Source organism: Rhinolophus sinicus, chromosome 15 (genome assembly GCF_057876585.1).
Source record: "Rhinolophus sinicus isolate RSI-liver-muscle chromosome 15, RSI-T2T, whole genome shotgun sequence".
NCBI lineage: Eukaryota > Metazoa > Chordata > Mammalia > Chiroptera > Rhinolophidae > Rhinolophus > Rhinolophus sinicus.
In genome coordinates, this window is record NC_142515.1 from 114,724,429 (window position 1) to 114,748,445 (window position 24,017).

The 24,017-nt window shown below is 38.2% G+C and overlaps 1 protein-coding gene and 1 long non-coding RNA gene across 4 annotated transcripts in view; one reads left to right on the forward strand and one right to left on the reverse strand.

Moving 5' to 3' along the window:
- TTC29 (tetratricopeptide repeat domain 29) overlaps positions 1 to 24,017 on the forward strand; it is a 347,147-nt gene that overhangs the window by 230,883 nt on the left and 92,247 nt on the right. For all 3 annotated transcript variants that reach the window (XM_019730723.3, XM_074338461.2, XM_019730722.3), the window contains 2 exons: positions 437 to 649; positions 3,574 to 3,659. In XM_019730723.3, coding sequence (XP_019586282.3) covers positions 437 to 649; positions 3,574 to 3,659 — 299 coding nt within the window. The remainder of the gene's footprint in view (positions 1 to 436; positions 650 to 3,573; positions 3,660 to 24,017) is intronic.
- LOC109446899 (uncharacterized) lies at positions 462 to 22,239 on the reverse strand. Its single transcript, XR_012498200.2, has 4 exons — positions 22,134 to 22,239; positions 19,532 to 19,586; positions 12,173 to 12,228; positions 462 to 582 (listed from the first exon to the last, which is right to left on the reverse strand). It is a non-coding gene; the product is annotated as an uncharacterized LOC109446899 (long non-coding RNA).

A 24,017-nucleotide genomic window follows, 5' to 3' on the forward strand; every position in this document is an offset into this window, starting at 1 on the left:
AATCTTTACCCTCTCTTTCTCTTCTGTAAAATGGAATCATAACAATCCCTATTCCACAGGACTCTCTTAAAGATTAAATGAGAAATGAATATAAAGCACACAGCACAGTACCTTGCATATGTAATGTTAAATGTGACTGTTGTTAATAATAATTACTGGAATTTTGCACTGTCTCTAAACATACGTAATCCTAGTCAATTTCTATTAGCCAAAGTACATCCATCTAGCAGGTGCTCACCCAAAATCAATACTCAATCTAAGGTCCAAATGGAGGTGGCTCTTTTTCCAGTTTAAGTCTTCCAGCCTTAGGAAATCCTTGACTGTATTTCCTGGTCCACCACCCCCACCCTCAATAGTAAAACATAAGATGTACGCAAAATTTTAAAAATATGTTATGACCTGTGGTTTATGTTTATGAATGGCTTTTATTCTTCAGGTCAGCTTCTGGAAGCTGCTGAGCATTATGAAGCATTCCATCAATTGACACAAGGGCGGATATGGAAGGATGAGACAGGCCGCTTTCTCAACTTGTTGGCCAGCGAGAGTCTCCTGAGGATCTACAGATTACTCGCAGACAAAATGCTGGAAAATAAAGATTACAAACAGGCCATCAAAATTCTAATAAAAGCTTCTGAAATAGCCCAAGAAGGTAGGTGGAAAAGAACCCTCACATTGCTTCCTTTAATGGGCAGACACTGCTCCTCCCAAGAGTGGCATAAAAATCGTCATGTGTTTGGGTGATTATTTCCTATGAAATGCAAAGACAAATGCCATCAATATACTTTCAAATTTCACTGTAAAACAGAGGTGCCTTAGTGCTCACAACAAGAAATCCATTAGTTTGTTGAAAGCTTTATCTCCAAAATTACAACCCACTGGGAGTAGTGTTATAAAACAATGAACCCATAATGAGAGGTAAGGTCATTTGCAAAACTAAAGTGTGTGTGTGTGTGTGTGTGTGTGTGTGTGTGTAAAGTCATATTATTCTTACAATCTGAGAGACCTTTTGTTGTTTCTAAAGTCCCTATTTCCAGGTAATAGGGAAGATATGATGCATAGGAGTAAGAGGAAAATAGAACTCGATATATTTTAGACCCTTGCCTGTCAAAGTGTGGCCTTTGGCCTGGCAGCATCAGCATCCCCAGAAGTCTGTAAGAAAAGCAGCCTCCCAGGCCCCTCCCCGGACCTACAGTGATCCCCAGGTGTCACAGCAGTAAAAATGCTGTGAGAGCTGTTGATATCCTTACTATTCTATATCACCTACCTATGCAGAGGGTGCCGAAAAAAAAATACACATTTTAAGAAAGGAAAAAACTGTATTAAAATTGTAATAATATATACCGATAACAGAAGATGAATACAAGTCATGTGTATGCATTTTATGCATTTTTTGCATCCCCAGTATATAAAACATAAAGAAAAATTTGGAACATATGCTCATAAGCTTTTACTCTGTGAAATGCAGGAATATTTTATTATCATATAGTAATTTGTTAACAGAGTAGCCTTTTCATAAGGTAAAAAGATCGAAGTTGTGCTGCTGAACTAAAGTTTATTGGCTTGTATACAGTATATATTTGCTCTGTTGGAGTAACTGATGGCTTATCTGGGATAAGCAAGGCTGATTTTTTGGGTGTGATTTTAGTCTTCTAAAGAGTAAAAGTAAACAGATTTTTCTCTCTTTTATGTCTTTTAATGATATTAGTTAGAATACCCACAGGAAATCACCTCCATTGAAGATGTATCTCATTGAATGACCTAGTACCTTCCCTACAGGGGTAAACACTGATATAAATGGGTATCTCTTAGATCAATTTCAGCAGCAGATTTTAGTCACATGGAAAGTTATGTGGAATTTCAATGTAAAGTAATATATCAATTAGGAAAAGGAAAAGGTATTTTACTTCCGGTTCACATTGGCTAAATTGTAATGTAGTTCACAAAGAAAGGAGAGTTCCTAGAGTCTTGAAAATTAAAACATAGTGTTTTCTTTAATATAAATGATCCTTGATTGGGGTAGCAAAGTCAATATTGATTTAACCCACTCAAATTACATAATCTAAAGAGTATTTTGCCTTTTTTTTCCCTTTGGTATATGTGTCACTCAACTTTAATTGGGCTGACATTTTCCTCCGTTATTTTATTGCGTTCATTTTATCTTAACTTTCACTTTGTCTTCAACTAGTCACCAGGAAAAGTTCTCGTGCTAAGTACTATTTTAAAACTAATCTTTGGTGTGACCCAACTTTTAATTAGCTGCTTCAAAATCTTTATCAACAAGGGTAGATTTTTCTGTCTCTCCTCCTCTTTGCTGGGCTGCCCTTTACATAAAATGGCGAGTAGATGCAAATGATGATAATATATCAGCAGGTGCTCTCGTTTGAGCTCTATCACAGTTACAGCATTGAACACAGCAAGTACAAATCACATATAATCAACTGGCCATCATTCAAGGGGCAGCTTTCTTTCATAGGCTTTCCTCCACCCCGTCGTTCTCTTCCTGAGTCCCACCCCGACCCAAGCACTCATAAACCTATAGCAGAGAACAAGTGAGTGCCCAGCTAAATGTTAAGAGTTAAAATTCCCCAGACTGGATCACTGGCACCATCAACTCTGCTGAAGTGAGATCTTAGGGGTATAATTCTCTGCAATTGGTGAAATTGCTAGAGAAGAAAAAAAAATACTGCCACTGGCATTTGCCATCCCGTTTTCTTTGAGCCATCCTTCACGGGTGGTAATTCACTGAGTGGTGAGAGTGCAGCATAGAGAATTGCTAGCTCCAGCCGAAATCCATCATGGTTGTAATTCAGAGTTCAGAAATCTAAGGATACTTACTTTTTAAATATCAACTATAACTTTATATATATATATATATATATATATATATATATATATATATATGGTCACAGGAAGTGGAGTACAGCATAAGGAATAGAGACAGTGGAAATGTAATGGCTGTATGTGATGTCAGAGGGGTAGTAGATTGGGGGAAGGGGTTATCACTTTGTGAGGGGTATAAATGTCTATTACATTGTTTTGTATACCTGAAACTAATAAAAAAAAAAGTTAAAAAAAAATGAGGGCAGATCTGTCAGCATTTGTGTTACTCAGGAGTTAGATAACACTGAAAGCCAAAGATTTCCAAAAGTGGGATAAGAATAGTGTTCCTTTTAAGTATAAGAATCTTCAATGATTTTTGTAAGTATATCAGATTTATGTTATATTTAGTGTATTAAATGTAAATAAATTCTATGCTTAGGAGATGGCATGATATATGTCATGGCAGACCAGTTTAGAAATTACATATGAATCTGAAATTGATAATAATACTGGGCTGTGTATGTAGAGGATAGCCCCTCATAATTACACTGCTAAATGCACTCTAACATCTGTGACCCAGGTAAATTGTATTAACATCAGCCTTTTTTAATCAGTACAGTTAGGTTGCAGGGATTATTGATAAATGTGTATGCTTTGTTATAGTAACTTTCTGCTGTCTTAAAAAACAAAGACTCTGTTGTAATAAATCAATTTCTTTAAAGTCATGGTTATTTTTCTGCATTTTTACTTTAGGAAACAACAAAAAGATGGAAGGAGAAGCTTCCTATTACTTGGGTTTAGCACACTTGGCTGCTGGAGAGTATGAAACAGCATTAACAGTAAGTTGAAGTCAACTTTTAATTGTTGCCACTTTCAGTTTTTATATTTATATGATTTTATTGTATGTTGTTACAAAGCCAACAGAAATGGACCTGACGTCAGTGTGCCTATTTATAGAGTCTAAAGCACAATAGCAATATTCTAGAGGCATAAAAAAATTGGTTTTAACGTTTATAGAAAGTAGTATATAGTAAATTACCATAAAGTGCTTTAGGATATATGAAAGTTAAATATATAATGTGACCCTCTATATTCCCATGTCACCACGGACAAGAGGAAATGGGCTTAAATGACAGCAAAAAGTAAGTAGTAAAAAAAAGTAACATAAACTTACAGTATGATTTAAGAAACTGCTTAGAAACGATTGCGGGTATCAAGCAGTAAAGTGAATTGCATCGCGTGGCTCTTCAGTGTGTGGGGGTGGGGAAGGTGAGGGACAGGGCAGCAAAGGGGATGGCATTGTTTGTCCCCATCTGAGAAGCTGCCGGTTTCATGATAAAAATCACTATCTGCATATTTTATGACCAGGTTTGGTGTGTTTGGCTAAAACACAAACAAAAAAAAAGGACAAGAGCTATCTGTTCTGTTTTACAACTGAAATTATTTTTCTTTCATTCTTCTCTTACCTCATATATTTAAAGCATAGGTTTCTGTTTTGCTTCACGTACATCTCTTGTAATAATCCTATTTGATACAGACTATTTATTTTCAGCGTTGAGGATTTCCTATTTGCTCTTTTAGATATTCATGCTAAGGAGGATTCCTGTATTCAAGTTAGATATTTTTCTCTATCACCCTTAAAATTGGGTCATGGTAGAACACAGGTTTTCCTAGATGAGTCTTCTACTTAGTGTTTTCCAGTTAATGACATGCATTCAGTAAAGCCAAGTTTGGGAAACACAGAGGTCAACAAGATGCACAGTTCCCTTTAGGAGCTAATTTAATGAGGGTGACCAACTTGAAACAAAGCAGGATGAACTGGGCTTCTCTGAGTGCAGAGATAAGAGTGGTTGGTTCCAACGCTGAAAACTCGGGGAGGCTGCACAGAGAGTTTCGAGGAGCAGGATTTCTACAGGCAGAAAGCATGAGAGTCGAGGACGATAGAACATTAGACACACACTCAGACACACACACACACACACACACACACACACACACACACACAGAACATGAACATGCTTGCTGGGTTCAGAAGTAATGAATTGTCCAGTGCATCACAAGATAGAGTACGAGATCAAGTTGGAAAATTAGGTGAGAACTAGCTTCTCTCTCTCTCTCTCTCTCTCTCTCTCTCTCTCTCTCTCTCTCTCTCTCTCTCTCTCTCTCTCTTCCTCTTCATGCATGCTCATGGCAAAATAAATACAAACAACACAAGAGTTTACCTTGAAAAATAAGTCTTCTGTCCACCCCTGTACTCAGTGTCATAGTTTTCTCAAAGGCAAATACAGTTACAATTTTCTGGTTTATCTTTCCAAAAATATTCACATATATGCAAATACATATGTGTCCTTTTTGTTGCTCACAAATGACTTAACCTCTTCTATGTTGCAATACATACAAACATGGGTCTCATGGTATCCTATGACACAGTTACATCGTAATGGATTTAACCGTCTCCTGTTGGGGGGCATTTAGGGTATCTCCAATCTGTTCTCCTTGCAAAGGGTGCAGCAGTGAATAGCTGAGAGATGATCTATAAATTCCTATAGGTCAAAGTGCAGAGTGGAGATGAATTTATGTTTTTATTTTTATTACTAAAATTTCCTTCAAAGAAGCTTCACCAGTTTACATTCCTACCACAATAAATGAAGTTTCCTGCTTCCTCAGGAGCTATTTATAGCTTTGGGAAATTGGGCATATGTTTAATAGGTGTTGTGAGTATTTTTGTAGGCCATTGTTTTTTTTCACCTTGTTTAGGAAATTTTTCCATACTGAACTTTTGAATATGTAAGTGGCTAAATTTATCAATCTCTCCTTACATGACTTCTAAACATTCTTAGAAGGCTACCTCATTCTAAGATTTTTTTTTTTTAATGTTATGATGGGTTGGACGATCTTCAAAGCTTTGTTGGGGAGTGTGAAACTCATTTTTTAAAGCAATGTGGAATTTTGACGACTTTTGATGAGGCTGGTGACATGATCTCATTAATTTATTCACAGCTGTTTATTGAGCATTTTCTGGATGACAGGTATCATGCCATGCACTGTATCTGATCTATAATTTTGCAAGATAATGATAGTGCTATAGGATAGTCTAATAATGAATGTAATTTGTTACATCAGTCCTCGGGAACTAATGCATAGGGAATTAGAAGAGTCATTTACATAAAGTTTTGAAAGAGTGCCTGCCTGGTTTATATTAAGCCTTTGGTAATTATTAGCTTTGATTATTTTACCCTGACCTAAGTCTCTGGGCATTAATAGTAGTAGTGAAGATAGAAAGAAGTAGATTCAGTAGATTCTGAAGGACTTGGTAACACACTAAATATGGAAGAAGAGGAAGGCAGAGGTGTCCAGATGGGCCCTGGGTTCCTGGCTGTGGAGCTGGATGGATGTTGATGTCATTTACTGAGGTAAAGAATGCTGAAGGTCACCCAGACTTGTGGGGGAGGGGGAATCGAGAGTTCAATTTTGAATATGTTGAATTTGAGGAGATTTTAAGATAATCCAAGGAGAGATCAAGTGGAGAGTGGAATGTGTGGGTCTGGAGCGCAAAAGGAAATCTAGTTTGGAGATACTGTATAAATTTGATAATGTATAAATTTGTAACTTTCAGCATATTGAAGCTGTGGAATGAAGGAGATTTTCTAGAGTTAACAGGGATGAATGAAAAAGGCCTACGCAAAGCTGGGTGAAGAAGGTACAAAGAGGATTCAGCAGGAGTGTCCTTGGAGGTGGGAGGAAAACCAGAAATAGATGATCTGATGGAATGTAAAGTAGGGAAACTGGGCGTGTCTAAAAGAACAAAATATGCAAACTCCTTCTGCCTCTTATCCCAGGTTTTGGGCTGGAATGAGAGTGCTCCTTGTAGATATTTCCAGGAAGAACTCAACCCCTCCCCCAGGCAAGTACCTGGAATAGGGTCACGTTAGTTCATCCTTGTCACTGACTTCTCCAGCAAGGGTAGAAGCCTTGGGGGACCAGGCAGGCCATATTCCAGGTCTCGGGCTCACTGCCACACTCACTGTAAAAAGAGTGGCCCTTGCAGTTGGGAAGTCAGGGCTGTCTTCAGAAGCCAGGTCTTGAATGTGGCAGAATATTGTTGCCTCCGGGGAACACAGTTCACCCAGAACTGAGGACTTGTAGGAACCAAGCAGAAGATTTGGGCAGGACCCACGAGCAGAGCTGCAGGGCCAATGAAGGATGTGTTGTCAGGTCTGGATAAAAGATGCCAAGAGTAAAGTCGAGAAGGTGTCAGATTCAGAGCTGTAAACCAGGAGGCAGGGAACCGGTACCAAGTAATCATCAAGAAATGGGAAGTTGGGGCTGGGGTGTGGCTGGGGTGGAGAATGGACGTGGAGTGGGGGTACCTGATTCAGCGCGTGGAGGTCTTCTAGCTCGGGCTGATGTGAGAGGGCAGCCTGGTTTTGCTCTTGTGCTGAAACAGATTCCCACAAAACCTGACATCTTGCTTTGATTTCATGTTGAAGGCCATGTCTTTTCATTCTCTCTGGCATCTTCCTTCAGCCACTTTTCCCTGCTTCCTTTCAGAGGCCAAAGGACATTCTTCAGACTTCATTTGAATCCCCTTTCACATTTTTGTTTGTTTGTTTCTGGACCTGGTGAAAATAATCCTGTTGCATAAGTGATCGGCTACCTATTCGCAAACCACAATGTGTCTTTCTATCTGCAGTCTCTCTCCATCTGACAGCACTGTTTCTCATTTACAAGACATCTATTAGGGACCCACAGCAGAACAGGGTGCTCCTTATTTAGTGAGCGTATTGTAAAAAATTACATGATCAATTCATAAATAAGGTTGATTCCTTGATTGATTAATTGCATAGCCACCCGGTTATCTAATGACAAAGCAAAAATTCAACATAGAAAAATATTTTCTTTTGAAATCCTCTTTTATCCTACTTTTCCACACTGAGCGGTATTATCAACACTATGTCCATCAGTTTTAAAGCATCGATGGTGTGTCTGTCACAGTGTGACTGTAAAGAGGTGTAAGAATGCCCAGAAATCAGCTTTGTCATGTTGAGCCAGCATGAGACAGTGTATGGTTAGACTTAGCATTTTTCCTTCCCTTTGCTTATTCAATTTAGCTTTAATTTTCACCAATCCCATTCATACAGTTTTTATTTTCTCGCTTGTAATCTAAGTTTATAATTTGGGGTATTTTAAGATTTTCAGTATCTTGCCTCTAGATTCAACCTCCACCTCTCACGAATTTTTCCCTTCCAATAATGGTGTTCATCTATTTAAAGATTTTTACATGAATTTTTCATTAGAAATTTGGCTTAGAGAAACCTGTTACAAGTCAATATTCCTAATTAATAGTTCTGATGATCTGAAACAGAAGAGATTTTGAGATTTTGCTAATGTATCTTAATTTAAAGCCTTGAATTTGGTAATAAATGATTAATACATGTAATGGAAGAATATGTTGACAAGTATGTGAATAAAGTTTGGTCAATTGTTCCTTGCTGATAAAGAGTTCTTTACTCCATGACAGAATAGAACTAAACTGAAAACAAATAATGGGTGTATTTAGAACTGAAATATCTATTAATGCGGAAAAGGTATTTGGTGAAGAGAAGCGATAGTTACTCTACTAAACCCGTGCAGGAGGGCATGGAGACCCTGACATTTAAAAAGGAGAATGCTTCCTGCATATGTCAGGCACTGAGAGAAAAAATAGTAATTCCCTTTGGCCATCATCAATTTAGACCTGTAGATGTTCCAAGTAGAGTAAATTCTGAATTGTAGAAGGTAAATGTATCTTATAAAAAGTCCTAAGGTTTCAAAGAGAAAAACATTTTACTAAAAATCGCATTTAAGGCTTTGTGCAGGGTTGGACCAGCTTCCACAATCAAATATTGTACGGATTTTTACATATTTGAAGAAAAAGGAAGGGCCTCCCTCAACACGTTGGTTTTATGTATGGATTTTCTTCTTCTCTAATACTTTATTCCACTAATAATTATAGGAATGCCACCTTTACTCAAGCTTCAGTACATTGTTTGCTTCCTATTATTTATTAATAATGTAGCCTATCATCAAAAATCATACTATGAAATCAAAATGCACCCTATTGCTATTTCATTTGTTTTTAGTAGTAAAAGATTCATCACATGTACTATTATTTAATTATTCCATATACAAAACAGTAGCTATCGCTCTATTTACATACATGTCAGCATCTTTATAATAGCTTGGAACGTTTCTAACATTAGTGTTAACATGTATTCATGGTTACCCAAATTCTCTAGTGTCATCAGCAGTATCTCACAGAGAAATGCAAATAATGTATCACAAAGATAGTTATACCAGTACTCTAACAAGTCGTGGATTGTTGATAAAGTATACGGGTCCTATTTGTAAAATGATATATTCTTCGGGTTTCACTTAGTAATTGTAATTAAATTGTATTTCTTCTTTCAACTCACTAGATAGAAACAAAGACAAGGCCGTCATATATGAGGGCATTTCTAACAAAGAATTTCTTTGATTTGTAATGTTAGCTAACAAAGTTTGAGGGGGAGATGATTCTTACAGTTGTTCCCATTTAGTTCCTTTCTCTATTTAGTATGTTGCCTTCTCCCTTAAAAGTCACTCCACCCTTGGGAGTAGTGGACTCTTAACCCAAATGATACTCTAGCTGATATACAGGCGCCTTGGCAGATTCCACAGTAACGTTCATAAAACAAGTTTTCCTTTTAGTCACTTTTGTGAGTGAAGACTTTTATCTACCACTGAAACCATTATGCAACCTGAATAAATCAGAGTTCATCACGGCTCACTCTCAGTATGATGTCATATTAAGAGAAAAAAAAATCCAGCAAGCTAAAAGAAAAGTAATTTCAATTTACTTACTTGTCCTCAAAGAACAGTAAAAGAGATGTAATTCTTAACTCAAAGCAACATTATCTTTTAAAACCATCTATCCTTCCATTTAACTTTTTTTTCAATTTGTCTGTCTCTAGATATTCTGAAGCCTTTATCTTCATGTCACTCCCTAAACCCGAACGTTACCCTCCTGTATTCCACTGACATGTTGTCAACCACTCCTCTCCCTTCCCTCTCTCCTCCTGCCTCCTCTTCTCTCTCAGATCAAGAAATCGTGGCTCTTTTCAGCAGGTTCATTTCTATTCCTTACATCCCTACTCTCTCCCCAAAATTATAACTCTGATCTGCATAATAAAGCCCAGTAGGGTCGGGCTGGTTTGGGGGAGGAAGGAAGAAATGCCAAGCAGGCCATGCCAGAATTACTAAGCTGGGTGAGGCAAGGAAGCAGATACACTTCATTTTTCATTCTGATTCTCCTGCACTATATGTGACAGATTCTGGAAAACTACATGTCAGAAGAAAAAAATGTAAAGAAAAAATAATAAAAGGAGGGAGAGGGAAAGAAAGTATAGAAACCAAGGCAAAGGAGAGAAATCAAGAAGCTCTCTGAAGCTCTGTATTCACTTAGTTCCTTTGTGCGTTATTTCAAATACTTCAACTCTACAAAGTTCTGTATGTTTGTAGTATGTGCTGACATGATAAATCTTTCTGGTAGACCGTACCTACTACTAATGCATATCGTCTGAATCGGTCTGTCTATAGAGCAATTGCTTGTCTGCCTCTGCACTTCCACCCCTTCCTGCCTTCCTGAGCTCTGTGGAAATCACTGAGAAGAAAGACAGCATGGAGCCAGTTTAGCATGATGTCATGGTATTTGGTTAGAGTCACCTTTCAGAGAGTATGTTTAAGTCTGTACTGAAACGGCAACAAAATGGTAAAGAGGATGGGCTTTAAAATCAGGTTGATGGGGGCTGGAATCCCACCTCATCCTGTGACACTGCACAAGCCACTTAACTTTTCTGAGAATTAGTTTCTTCATCTATAAAATGGGGATAATTCTACTGCCTAACTAGCACAGCTTTGTGAGAATTCACTAAGAAAATGTGTGCAAAGTTTGTGATGTAGGGAACCATTAATATTATATTAGCATTAATTTGCATAAACTAATTAGTTACCAAAATGATAGATGGTCATACAAGTACATCTACAAAATCATGATTTCTGGGTTTTACTCTGGGCCTAAGCATAGGAGAAAATGTTAAATGTTTAGGTGAAAGTCTGTGTAGTCAAAAGTGTTGGAAGTAGGAGTTAATTCAGGAACTGTGTTACATGTTAAAGAGCATCTTTACTTTTTGTAATTTAGTTCAAGTGTACGCAGCTATCGCTCTCTAATGGTTAAGTGGTCAAACATTTGACCTGACAGTAGGTTTTCACGTACAAACTTTATATGGGAGGTGACTAAGGTATAGAAAGAGTGTGTGAGACTTGGAGAAAGAAAACATGGATCTGGGTCTTGTCTGCCACATACTTGCTGTTCACCTTACGTTGGTCACGCAACGTCTTAGAGGCTCCATTTTGTTTGTAAAATAGGAATGGCAATGGCAGCTTCACTGTGTCTTTGTAAAGATCAAATGAAAAACATGTATGTTTACACTTTAAACTATAAACAGTTTTCAAATGTAAGATACTGTTCTTACTGTAGGCTATGCTATAATTAGCACTGAATAATGATAACAGTACTCTCGTAGGTAACATTTATTATCTAATCAAAGTGCCTGCTTTATATTTATGGTTTTCTTAACTGTAATTTACTAAATATATCACATGTACATTACACAGTGCTTATCTTTGTATTGGCACAAATTTTTATAATGGAAATATGATACACCAATGTTTTACGGAAAACTTTTTATTATTAATTTACTAATCACTTTTCCTTGAATAAAAACGGAGGCAGTTATTTATTTATTTAAAGATCAGACCTGTTTATTCCCTACCCATTAAATAGAAGTTATCTTACCTTGCCAATTAGAAATCATTACCTAAAATTGACCCTTCTGTTCTTGTTTAATGGCCTGGGTGTCTGAGAGGAGCTCAGATGCTGCCGCAGAGGAACTCATGGCCTCTTTCTCCCAGAAGACCACCGGTTATCATTATACAAAACATGCAGACAAGCCTGCTTGAAGCCAGTTTGCCTCCTGGTACTGTGGAGTTCATCACCGGCTTCTGAAGCATGCTAAAGAAGGCTCACCACTCAGCTTGAGACGATTCAGGTGTACGCTCAAGGGTCTCAGCAGTCATTTTCTGCTTTACATCAGAGTTTTCATCCGCTTTATCCTTTTGTCCTGTGACCCACCTCGGGCAGTGTACTGGAGAGTCTGAAAGGACCAGCTGTTACAGATCCCATTCCCGCCCCCATCCCTGTCGTGCTGACTTCTTTCCGTGTAGCATTTTACCCCTCTACACACACTCCCACCAGCACACAGATAACACCTACCTCCTTTTCATTCCATATGTTTTGCTAAGTAGAGAAATGTTTGCAATATCCATTATCTGACAAGCAAAAGAAAAAATAAGAGGATTAGAAAAAACATCGATTAAAAAAAAGTAGTCATATTTCCTAATTTCAAAAAAAATGGGTTTATTTCCAAACTGCATGGAATTATATTACTCAAAATTATGAAGCAATAACTTCCGGTATGGTATAACGTGTATTCTGTACGTCTTACTTAAAGCCTTTTTGAACAGTTAGCCTTATTTGCAAAATAGCATTTTAAATAGTTCATAAAAAATGTGTTTTAATAATTAGGAGATTATGAAAATGTAAAATGTTTCAGTAATAATTTTGCTACTATTATCTTTGTATTTTAAATCATGACCTTTCTAAAACAGTAAAACAGATAACCTTACAGTAATAATTAAATATAAATATCTGAAGCAAAGATTGTTTGCAGACTAGAATCTTAGTAAATTGAATGGTGTTTTTTTTTTAACTTCCTCATTAAAGTGGAGTTAACTCTCTTTATACATTTTCCCTATTTAATTTTCCTAAAGGTTCTCTTTCTTCACAATGTTACAGCTTAGGAAATAGCACGCATTTTGTTTTCTTTTTAAATGAATATACTATGGTGTCTGTCATATAAATTACCGTATTTGTCATTTAAATGATAAAAGGTTATAGAAAAATTTAAAAGTCAAGAAAAAAAGGAAAACCTGTATTTTTAAAAATAGTAATCCGTAAGACAAAAATTTCTAAGATGTAGACTTTCATGGAAATCAAGAGATGTTTTATGTCAGGAAAGAAAGTTCATGGCCTAAATTAATGTAAACACTGATATTCTAGTAATAAAAGGTATTTTTTGTTTTGTTTTGTTTTTTTGTGGAAGCTGGTTTTAAATTCCCTTGAGGTCTAGAATACCACTTTAACCAAAACTTCATGATGATTATTACTATTCATTATAAAAAGAAAGTGCTGCTAGAGTATAGCTCTTTACAAAGCTGCTGAAATTTTTGTTTTCAGTCATTCACATTTTAAGAAATAGTGCAAAAATGTCTGATATTCCTTTTGAGAGAAAATAAGGAACAGTTATTTTTATTTGGTTCATCCTAAAGAGGATGAACTTGGAGACTCTGAAATTTGAAGACTTAATTATACCGAATAGTAGTGACATATGGAACATAATGTATGTATACTCCTTAAAGTTCAAGGCCTCGCATATGAAAATGTTCTCTGGAACAATAAAGCAGCCTGCATAGTTCACTGGAAGACTAACTGTGTGGCAGACCTGGAGGCAGCAGCACAGCTGTTAGCACCCATTGACCGAGAGGCTGCAAAAAAAGATGAGGCACCTCACCTGCAAGAACCGGGGGTGATTATAGGATTTGTTGTGTTAAATAGCAGTGGTGTGTGGATCATACTTCCTCTTTCTAGATTGAGCCAAAAGGGGTAACTTCAGAAAGAAGTATGTAATTCAACATTTTAAAACTTATCCAAAATATTCTCAAATGCATTTGTAGCGTAGACAATTACTTGATCTTCATTTAACAGTTACATCGACTTTAGAGCTTATTCAATATAATTGGCGCTAAATAAAAATAATATATAATAGATATTTTTAAATGACATTAGTAATATACTCCTAATATACTCAATCCACATACTTAAAAAACTATTTTACCTAGTAATTTCAACTTTCTCCCTTAATAAACGTATAAAAGTTTAGTGAATAATTAATAAACTGGACTTGTTTAAGGTTAGATCTTTATTTTTCCCATGAACGTCCTCTACTGACCCACTTTTTTTTTCTAAATGATAATGGCTAGGGATAGTCAGAGAAAGAGAAAGACGACAATGAAGAAACCAAGCATCCACAAAATGATGCTCAGGTCCTAAATAATCAAGAGTTGGTTATATGTGTATATTCATTTGTGAGCATTTCAAGGGAGACAGTTGATATTCTTTTACATAAAAGCGTGACTTAGAGGCACAAAATTAGAAAGTCAAATAGTGTCAAAGGTTGGCAAGGATGTGAGACAATGGGAAGTGTGGTTAGAAGTAGGAGCTGGTAGAGAGAGGAAGGGGCAGGTGAGAGTCAGGGTGTGATTGGCCTGTGGTGTGCCAGCCCCACTCCACAAACTCTTCAGTGACACACTAGAGAGGGCCTAGGAGGGGAAAGGAAACAAGAGCGGGAAAAAGGGATGAAGCAGAAAAATGTGTTAAGAACAATTGAGGGGGCATGCACAGGCCAATAATAAAAGTGTATCCTGCTCTAAAGAGTGTGGATAACTTGACTCTATGTGTTAGAGTTTCAAAGTAAATAAAATAACTTAAATCACAAACTACTTTTTATTGCAGCCTGAATGTGTCTCATGGTTCTTGCTCAAATACGCATTTTCAGATATTTTTTGCAAAGCTTGCAAGGCGTTCTGTGTGTTTCTGTAAAAGGTTGGGCTGAGATAGGTGAACAGTTTTGGACTATTAGACGAACAGCTGTGATGTCTTGATATGGGTTTCTCCAGTAGCAGACTTCAAGACCTGGCCTTGGATACACATAGTTTATTTGGGAGAGGTTCCACCAGCCAGTGACCACTGTGGGTAGATGGAGTTCAGTCCTACTGGAACACGTTGAGAAACAGTGCAGAAACCAATCAGTTATCCCAGTAAAGGGACAAGGGAGCTGGTGTATTTATTCCCCAATTCCCGTCCTTCATTGATTGAGAGCTGCTTCTGGGGAGACTAATTCTCTGGCAATTCTAGTTTACCCTGAGCTCAGCAGTTGGACAGAAAGTTCCAGGTGTTGGTGTCGGCAGCCTTTGGCTGCAGAATTTATGGGAGGGGCACTGACGGAGTCGACTACACCTGTGCAAATCACTGCTATAAGCTTCCTTGTCCATGACTGTAAAATGGGGATGAGAAAGTTGCTGTGAGAAACAACTGAGATAAAATAGTAATGTGCCTGACACTTAGCAAGCTTTCAATAAAGGTCTGTTCTATTTTAAGATTCACAATTTTGCCTAACTTTTGACTCAGGAATTACTTAATGGAGAGTTTTCTGCAGGAAGTAATAATGTCTACACATATTTAGCTATAATATTGTTTGCATAATTATTAAGATATACAGAGAATTAGCTGTAAGCTTATACAATTTTATAAGTGCTATTTATAATGGAGAAAATCCAGAAACAGAGTAAATGTACAATAACAATGTGATTAAACATTGTTGGGTCCTCTGATGCAATACAATATAATGCAGACAATAAAAAACTGACACAATAGGTAACTATTTTATAACAATAGAAGTATTACCAAAAAATTAAGTAAAAAATTAGGGTACAAAACAATGTACGTTATGACCATGTTTGTATATGTTTACATACATACATATGTACAGAAAGACTAAATTATTTTCAGTTGTTATCTGTGGGAGCTGGAATAATGGATGACTTTCTTTTTCCATTTTTGGAGGAGTGATGGATCTATATATTCTCAAAACTTTCTGCTGCTGACATACAGTAACTCCTCACTTAATGTCTGTAGGTTCTGTGACTTTAAGTGAAACTAGGTGTAACGAACCAATTTTACCACAGGCTAATTGATAGAAACAAGAGTTAAGCTTCTATGGCATCTCATCAACATTATAACGAAACGATGTTGAATGAAACTTTATTCGAGGATGTGTGGAAATTGATTTTGTGTTAAGAAAAAGTAAACTATTATTTCTTTCCATGCCATTAAAATTTAAAGACTTTAATTAATGTTTTCAGTAGGCTTTATATAGACTGTACGTAGTAAAAATCTTCAGCATGGGATTGATAATAGCAGTTAGGCATTTCAGCAGCTCATCTCAATCCAGAACTGTAAAGAAGTTTATGAAATGCTTAACAAGTCATAAAGGCCATTTAAAGATGACCTGATAAAGTGGAAAGGTAATCATATAAACTACAAAGCAAAAACAACAAAATAGGGAGGAAACCAAAGCCCTGCAATTTTTCGTATCCGAGTAAATCTGGCCAAAGTCCATATGAACAAGAATGGTAGGTAGTAAATGTGTTGATGTCGGACTGTTCTTTGTTTTAAACTCCAGTTTGGTACATATTGTTGAATAACAGGACTGGCAATGTCTTTATGCTCCACTAAATTCTTACTATGCTGCAAGCCTGCATTGTCCATGGGGGAAATAGCCATCTGACACATACTTGTGCCATGCTTGTAACAGGGACCAAAAGCTAGAGAAGCAACAGGGGTCCTTCATCTTCTTTGGAGATTGAGGCGATGACATTTGAATTGAATCTCGCAAGATAAATGGTAGCTGTCCCCTCAGTAGAGAGAGAGAAGCATGAGTAAAGGCCTGGGAGGGTAGGAAGTGCATTCCAGCTGTGCTGCAGTGTGAGTCTTGGGAGAATGGGGCTGTCGGGGGAGAGGCTGGAAAGACGGGTGATGGGATGAGATCTGCCCGGACCAAAGCAGAGCAGGAACTTTTTTTGAAAGATAGCCTGGCAGTTGTGTGGGGGACAAATTGAAAAGAGGGACTGGAGGAGGGAAGACCAATTACAGGGCTCCTCTGAAATACTTAAGGTGAGGAACGAACTTAGGTGGTGGTGGTGTAGCTCCCGCATTGAGAGACATTATATAATTTTACTGTTTTTCTAGCTGAGTAGATGAAAGTATAGAGACAGGATGGAGACAGAGGAACCTGAAGTATGTGCTCGAGCCATCCAAAGTGTGATGGTGCTGTTCGATGAGAGAAAGCCTCCGGAGGAGAAGCAGCTCGGGAGAAGAACAGCACGGTTTAAATAGCAATCGGGAGGCCATCCGCTGTCTTTGTCTTTTCGGAACATGCACCATTCCCCGTCACCCGTCTGCCAGCTGTGGTCTTGCCTCTAGCCTCGGGGTTAACCAACATTACCACCACCACCACTACGTCTCGCCCCAGCAAATCTCTAGAAGTTCCCTAACCAAGCTAAGCCAATCAGTTTGCTTCCCTGGAAATTCCGTTTTTTCAAATCAGAGCCTGTGCTTTTTGGTGAGGAGTTTGCCTGGGAGTTTCCAGGACCATGAGCACCGCAGGCCGAGAGGATGAAGCTTACACACAGGGTCTGAGATGAGCAGTTCCTGAGAGCACTTGAGTCCCTGGTTTCACTGATTGCCTCAATTAGACCACGTAGTTTCTGCCCCATGGAACCACATGAGCCCTAACTGGAACAGCAATGACAGCTACTGTGTCTCTGTGTGCTACGTGTCTAGAACTGCACCAACCTTATTATTTACATGTGTCATCTCATTTAATGCTCACAAGAACTCCATGAGGCAGATATTAGTTTTTTCTAGTCCCTCTTACTCCCATTTCACAAATGAAGAAGGCTGAGACTTAGGTTAAATAACCAGCTCACGGTCACAGAGCAGCAAACGCAGAGCAGGGCGGGAGCCACCCTCCCAATGGCTAACCCCATCGCAAATGGAGGAGTTTTCAATAAGATGATTTTAAATTTGTTGGTTGAGTCTCATCACAAATCTCCCATACAAATTTTTAATAACATTCTCATCTGTTCCGCTCAATGAACTACTGATGGGCGTAAATAACATTTCATTATTCTTGTCCAAAAATAATTGTTGAATAACACTTGAAGCATAAAAAAACAACAACAGAAAAACAAAGAAAAAACAAACAAACAAAAAACAAAAGCCCTCTGCTGCTGGGCCAGTTCAGAGTCAAGACAGAGTTTGGGCAAGAGGGTGAGAGAACACAGGAAATAGACGTGGCAAGTGTCATTGGGCTAGGAATGACCCCTCACTGCTTTGTAGCTTCTCCAGAGAAAGAAATGTCAGGAATTCTCACCTCCCATTTCTCGTTTCCATCTCTCTTACCCTCTGTTGGCGTAGACAATGGGGTGCCATGGACTCTTCATTAATTATGACTTAACTGCTTAGCTGACTTTGCCTCGTTTTCTCTGGATGTTTTGCCGACAGTAAAATACGTGCAGCTCTAGAGTTAATGCATAGGTAAAAAGAAAAAGTAATAGAATTCTTTTTTTCAAAATCAGCATGTTCAATACATTGTTCCTACAATCCCTAGTCTCTTCTTGCTCCTGATGCAACTTACCTATCTACTAGCAACTCTTGGTAAACGCAAGGGAACGAGCATAAATAGTACCGTTCATTAAGATTTTCAGTTGAGAAATCAGGTAGGGAAGAATGTTTATAATTTGGGGATAAAATGAAGGAGGGGGATGGAAATAGGGTCCTTCCCGTAGATTTTAATTCTCTCTGTTACCGTCTTAACCATTTTCATGGTATTATATAGTAGTTAAGAGCATGGCCCCTGGAGTCACCTCACCTGACTCCAAATTTTGGTCATGCCACTCCTAATCCTGTGACCTTGAGTGACTTCCCTTTCTGGTGCCTCACTTTCCTCACCGGCAGCATTAAGCATTATACTAGTATCTAATTCATGGGTGGTTGTGAGGGTTAAATGGGTTAATATGAAGAAAGTTCTTAGAACTATATCTGGCATAGTGTACTCTCTCAATAAATGCTGGTTAATATTATAGAATAGTAAAAGCATGATTTGCTGGGTTAGTGCAAGGTTTATGCGATTCCTGCTGCCACCGCTGACTTGCCAGATCACAGACAAATGTCTTAGCATCCTGCTTTGTCAAATGAAGATGCTACTTACTAATATAGCATGTTGATAAAAATTCCAATCGAATAGTAAAGAGATAATGGTTTATTGGTCCTTATTATTTTACGGTAAATGATTTAGCTGTACATTTTTCCTAAATTTAATTAAACATATTTATTTTCCCTATGAGCTTATATTAGCTTACAGCAGAATGACTCTTTATTATGTTCATTTTATATGTTTATAGTACCATAGATATTATAAAAATGAACATTTCTTTTAAAATATTATGTAAATAAGCATTAATACTTGTCACAAGGTTGCAGAGCCAAAATTACTTTTTAATTGTTTATTGTAATGGATTATATGGGAATGAAAAAGTACCATCCAGGCAATCATTATGATCTTCAAAATTGGGTGTGAAAGTATCAGAAAGCCCACAAAACTGAGAGTCAGACATCTGGGTTCTGGTTCCGGTTTTGTCACCAAGTTCTTTGGCCTTGGATGAGTCATTAAGCTTTGTTCAGTTTCCTTAACAATGTTGTTGCAGGACATAACTGTTGTAATACTGGTTGACAATAGGACAGGCAGTACCAAAAGAGGCCAGAACTCAGAGCCCAGCCTATATGGTGGCATTATCAGGCACCGTCTCGGCCCTGAGGTGGGAGAGAGGGCCAGGTAAGAGAGCTAGCTCTGAAGCAGCCAGCCTGGGCTCAAATATTTTCTTGATGACTTACCATTTGTAAGACTTGGGTCCACTGGCTTCATCTCTATGTGCCTCACTTTCTTCACCTTTAAACCAGATAAGAATAAATATTAATACCTACTCATGGGGTGTTGGGAAGATTAAATTAGTTAATCTTTATAGTCTTAAGAGCAATCTATAATTCATCCAGCACATGGTTTTAGAGCACCTATTGCCAAGTCCTGTCTTAAACTTGGAATACATCAATAGCAAAACAGATGGATATCTTCGTCCTCCCAGAGGATCCATCCCACTGGAGATAGACAAATAATGGAGATCAAATATAATAAACAAGTGAATTAGGAAGTATGTGAGATGATAATGAGCGATATGGGGAAAGGAAAAAAGTACAGCAGAGGAATGATTCAGGAAAGCCAAAGCAAGTGATGGAGTGGGAGGGATTTTAAATAGGTGATACGAGAAGGCCTTGTTGAGGAGTTGACATCTGAGGAAAGACTGGGAGCAGATGGGAGAGTTAGCCATGCCGGTGTTTGAGGGAAGCACATTGTAAGCAGAGATCATGGTCAGGGTCAAAGCCCTAAGGTAGCAACGTGCCTGGGAGGCTTGGGACGAGTGAGACTGAGGAGAAGCAAAGGGGAGCAGAACAGGAGGAGCCAAAGTCATAGCGATAGGGGTGGGTTAATGGAAAGTCTTTTTGTCCATTATAAACCCAGGCATTTATTTTCCTGAGAAAGGGGTCATTGCGGGCAGAGGGATGACAGAATAAATACTCAGTATCAGCTATTATTAATGATATATAATTAGGCCAATATAATTAGGTAATGAAACAATAGCAACTGGTAATAAGCAAAGCTGTAACCAGGCAAATGTGAAGTTAACATCTAGACTGTCAGATGCTGGGCTACAGTGGGTTACGCCTGTAGATAAGTACAGAACAGCTTCTCGGGAGTGACAGCAGGCAGTAAGCTCTACGTGCAGGTCTAGGTCAAACAGTCATGCTCAGGGTGATCCACCAGCAAGTGCGTAAGAACAAAACAGGCAGGACTCCACACGCAGGAGATCCAGTTCAGATCCTTTCTCCTACTCCGACTGTAGGACTGTGTGCTCTAGAGCAAGTCACTCAACCTCTCTGCGCTTCACTTTTCTCATTTGTACAATGGAACTAGTAATACTTAGCTCAAAGGGCTCTATGAAGATTACATGCACCATAAACACAAAATACTTGCACATGTAGTTTTTGCTCAATAAATGGCGGTAACCGCCATTGACAAGTGACAAGCGCCAGGCCACAGGGACTGGGGCTCAGGGGCGGGACTCCTGACATGGCAGCAAGGTAGGTCTCCAGACTTTTCAATAAATGGAGACCCGGCCAGGTACCAAGACAGAGTGTTAGTCAAGAAGAACAAGACTGTGACACAGCCCCAAGGGCTAGGACAGCTAGGTGGCAGCTAGGTCTCAAGAGACACGGCAAGAGCCTGGTCACCTTAACAAAAGTTAAGATCAGAACATGATCCACAGCAAACTGATGTGATGTCAAGCTTCTACCCTGATAGCCCAGGGACAGAGGTAGTCCTGGGGACTGGAGCAGGGCGAAATTGCTCAACAAGGGGTCCCCCACTCGGAGGAAGCATAGCAACTAGCAAGTCGTTATAGAAATGATCTCCACCATTCCTTCTGGGCTCTATAATTCTCCATTTCTAAGTATTGGTAAATAATTTGAAAACGCCACACATAAGGGTAATTTTCTACTTTAAGCTATAAAACCGAAAGCTTACTGTAAGAATGGTAGCAGCAATTTGTTTTGCCATTTTCTTTTCAGCTCATACGTTATTTCACAGCTGATCAAAGGCATTGGTTGCAAAGTATAGAATAAATCATGCTTCTAAATAAACCACTAAAGAGTGTTAAATTGATTTAAGTGATTTTAGGAATATTAATATTTAAAACATCTCTGTCCCAAGCCTCTTTATGACTACCTATAGCAATAATAGCTACAATTTCATTCTACCATTCTTCATTTTATAATATTACATAGTAAACTGTGGAAAAAATGTTATTTTTTTAGCCCTGGAACAGAAGTGTAAGATTTCAGCTGTTTATTTAGGTTTAAATATCTTGAATTTTATTCAGTCAATAAAAGTATACTTGATTAATGCATTTGTTATATTCTTTGCCTAGGTTGAGGTGAATAGATTGCAGTATTTGTTTTTCGCTATTAAAGAAAACTTTGCCTTCCACTCACCTCACTTTGGTGTAAATTTGATTTTAAGCAGCGTGTATGTCAGGATTAGTCCAAGTCTTAGGACATTTTCCAGCTTCACAATTTTGCATCGTTAGCTTATCTTAAAATATTCTTAAAATTGCATACACGAGTCTCATAGGCTCCGTTTTAATGCATAGGGAAAAGAGAAAAGGAACCCGCGGTGTTAAACACAATAGCGGTGAATGTCATGGGAGAGTTTGGGCAGCAAAGCATCCCAGGCCCCCACTTCGGTGTTCCAGTCACCTGGCCTGCACAGTTTGACAGCCAGCTGTATGGGTGCAAACACGCTGGGGATAAAAGCAGCCAGATAAGTGGATCACAATGTACAGATTCAAAGGTGTGTCTGAACTGTCCACGCATTTGTACTTACCCGGGTCCCCAGCCTTGCCCAGGGCTCGTTCATCATTTTCTTCTCCTCCTCAGCCTGTCTTCGTCTTTGTTTTGTCCTCCAGCAACCTCCCGTTTCCTTTCCAAGTCACCTCCATCTGCTTCCGTGTCAGTGTGGCCCTCCTGCCACACGGCTCGCCGAGGAACCCTGTGTCTGCTCAGCGTCATCACATGCCTGTCACTGCTCAGCGCTCTGCTCCACGCTGGCTTGTTTTGTCAATAACCATTTATTTGTTGCTGGAATAGTATCAGCCATTACATCTGACCTCCCTGTTTCATCAATTATGGATAGATTATTGGATGTGAACATCTGCAAAAGCTTGCTGTTGAACTCACCTCCTGGCTGGGATTGGATAAAGTACTAAACTGTTGTTTATTGTCAGGCCAAAACTCTACTGGAAGGCAGGGAATTCCAAGAGTAGCAGAGCCCCATCAGAAGTACGAAAAATTGTTTCGTATTGCCACTGTTTCCCCTAAGATTCCAGCCATCTATTATTTACACGCAGTACTAGTTGTTACAACCTACTTGCTAAAAGCTCTTGGCAGGCAGCACACTTCCAGTCACTGTCGCATCTGTCAGAATGGAAATGACTCATAAATTGTTTTCTCATCTCTTTTATCACAGCAAAGGGGTAATAGATAAAGCTTCCTCTGTACGCAGGCATTCAGAGGACAACTTCCCTACCATGTTTATTTGGAAGAAACTTGTTCGCACAGCCTAATATGAAAGCATTACATCGTGGGTCTAAATTAGGGTTTACCAAGGTTACGAGAATAATGGCCTGTGGTGGAGAGGACATCAAATTGTATAAAAAGAATATGCTCAAAATGTTTTTCAAGGCTTTCATGGATTTCTGAGGAGGGAGAACCAAAATGAAATTTTATTGAAGCTTGCCTTAAATGAGGAAGAAATCTAGTGAAAGGTATTATGAATAGATGCTGGCTTTACTGCCAGGGGAAAGACAAGTCTCCCAGTGGTGATTGGTTCGTGAAGAAATACAGAAATTATCACATTATTAGTGTTTATTAAAACCCTTTAGGTAGCCACTCACTAATGTAAAACACTCCTTGATTTTTTTTTTTTTTTTTTTTTTTTTTTGTCCGGTGGAGCCAGAAGCTATTTTGTTCAAAGTGATCAAATGGAAGAAGGTTGATAAGTGGCCACTTTGGTGAAAGCTGAGGCACGTGGTTTGTCACCGAGCTAGTGACTTTTCATTGCTTATTTTTCTGTCCTAATTTGTTACTTGTGAAGGTAGAAACTGTTTTTGTCTCTCATCATTCTCGATTAAAAGAAAGAGAAAAAATGTTTTCTATTTCCTCCATGGATAGAAAGAATTATTCCTCAAGATGCCATGACTGATGAACATAATTTCCCGCCTCTGATTGGCCTGTCCTCACTGAGCACAGTGACCGCATGCACTTGTCATGGGCAGAATTTATTTATCTGAGAATGGGACTATATGAAACAAGGACATGTATAGCTAGGGGTTCTTATCTCCTTTGGAAATGTCATTTATTTCCTCTTTTAGAAATTTGGCTTGTGTTCTCATACTTGAATTTTCCAGGACTGGCTGTTAACTGAAAATGTTTGCATACTTTCCATTTACCATAGTTATAAAGTACCATTTTTTTCCTCTATCGAATTAGTTATAATACAAACATTAATATAATATAATACAATATAATATACTGTACTATATATTATTATATTATGTAAATCATATATATTAATATTATATAATAATTTATATAAGAGATTGTTTTCTTGAAGCCAATTAAATAGTTGTGTGTGTATATATATATATATATATAAAATGTGTATATATATATATATATATATATATATATAAAATAATTATTATATTAT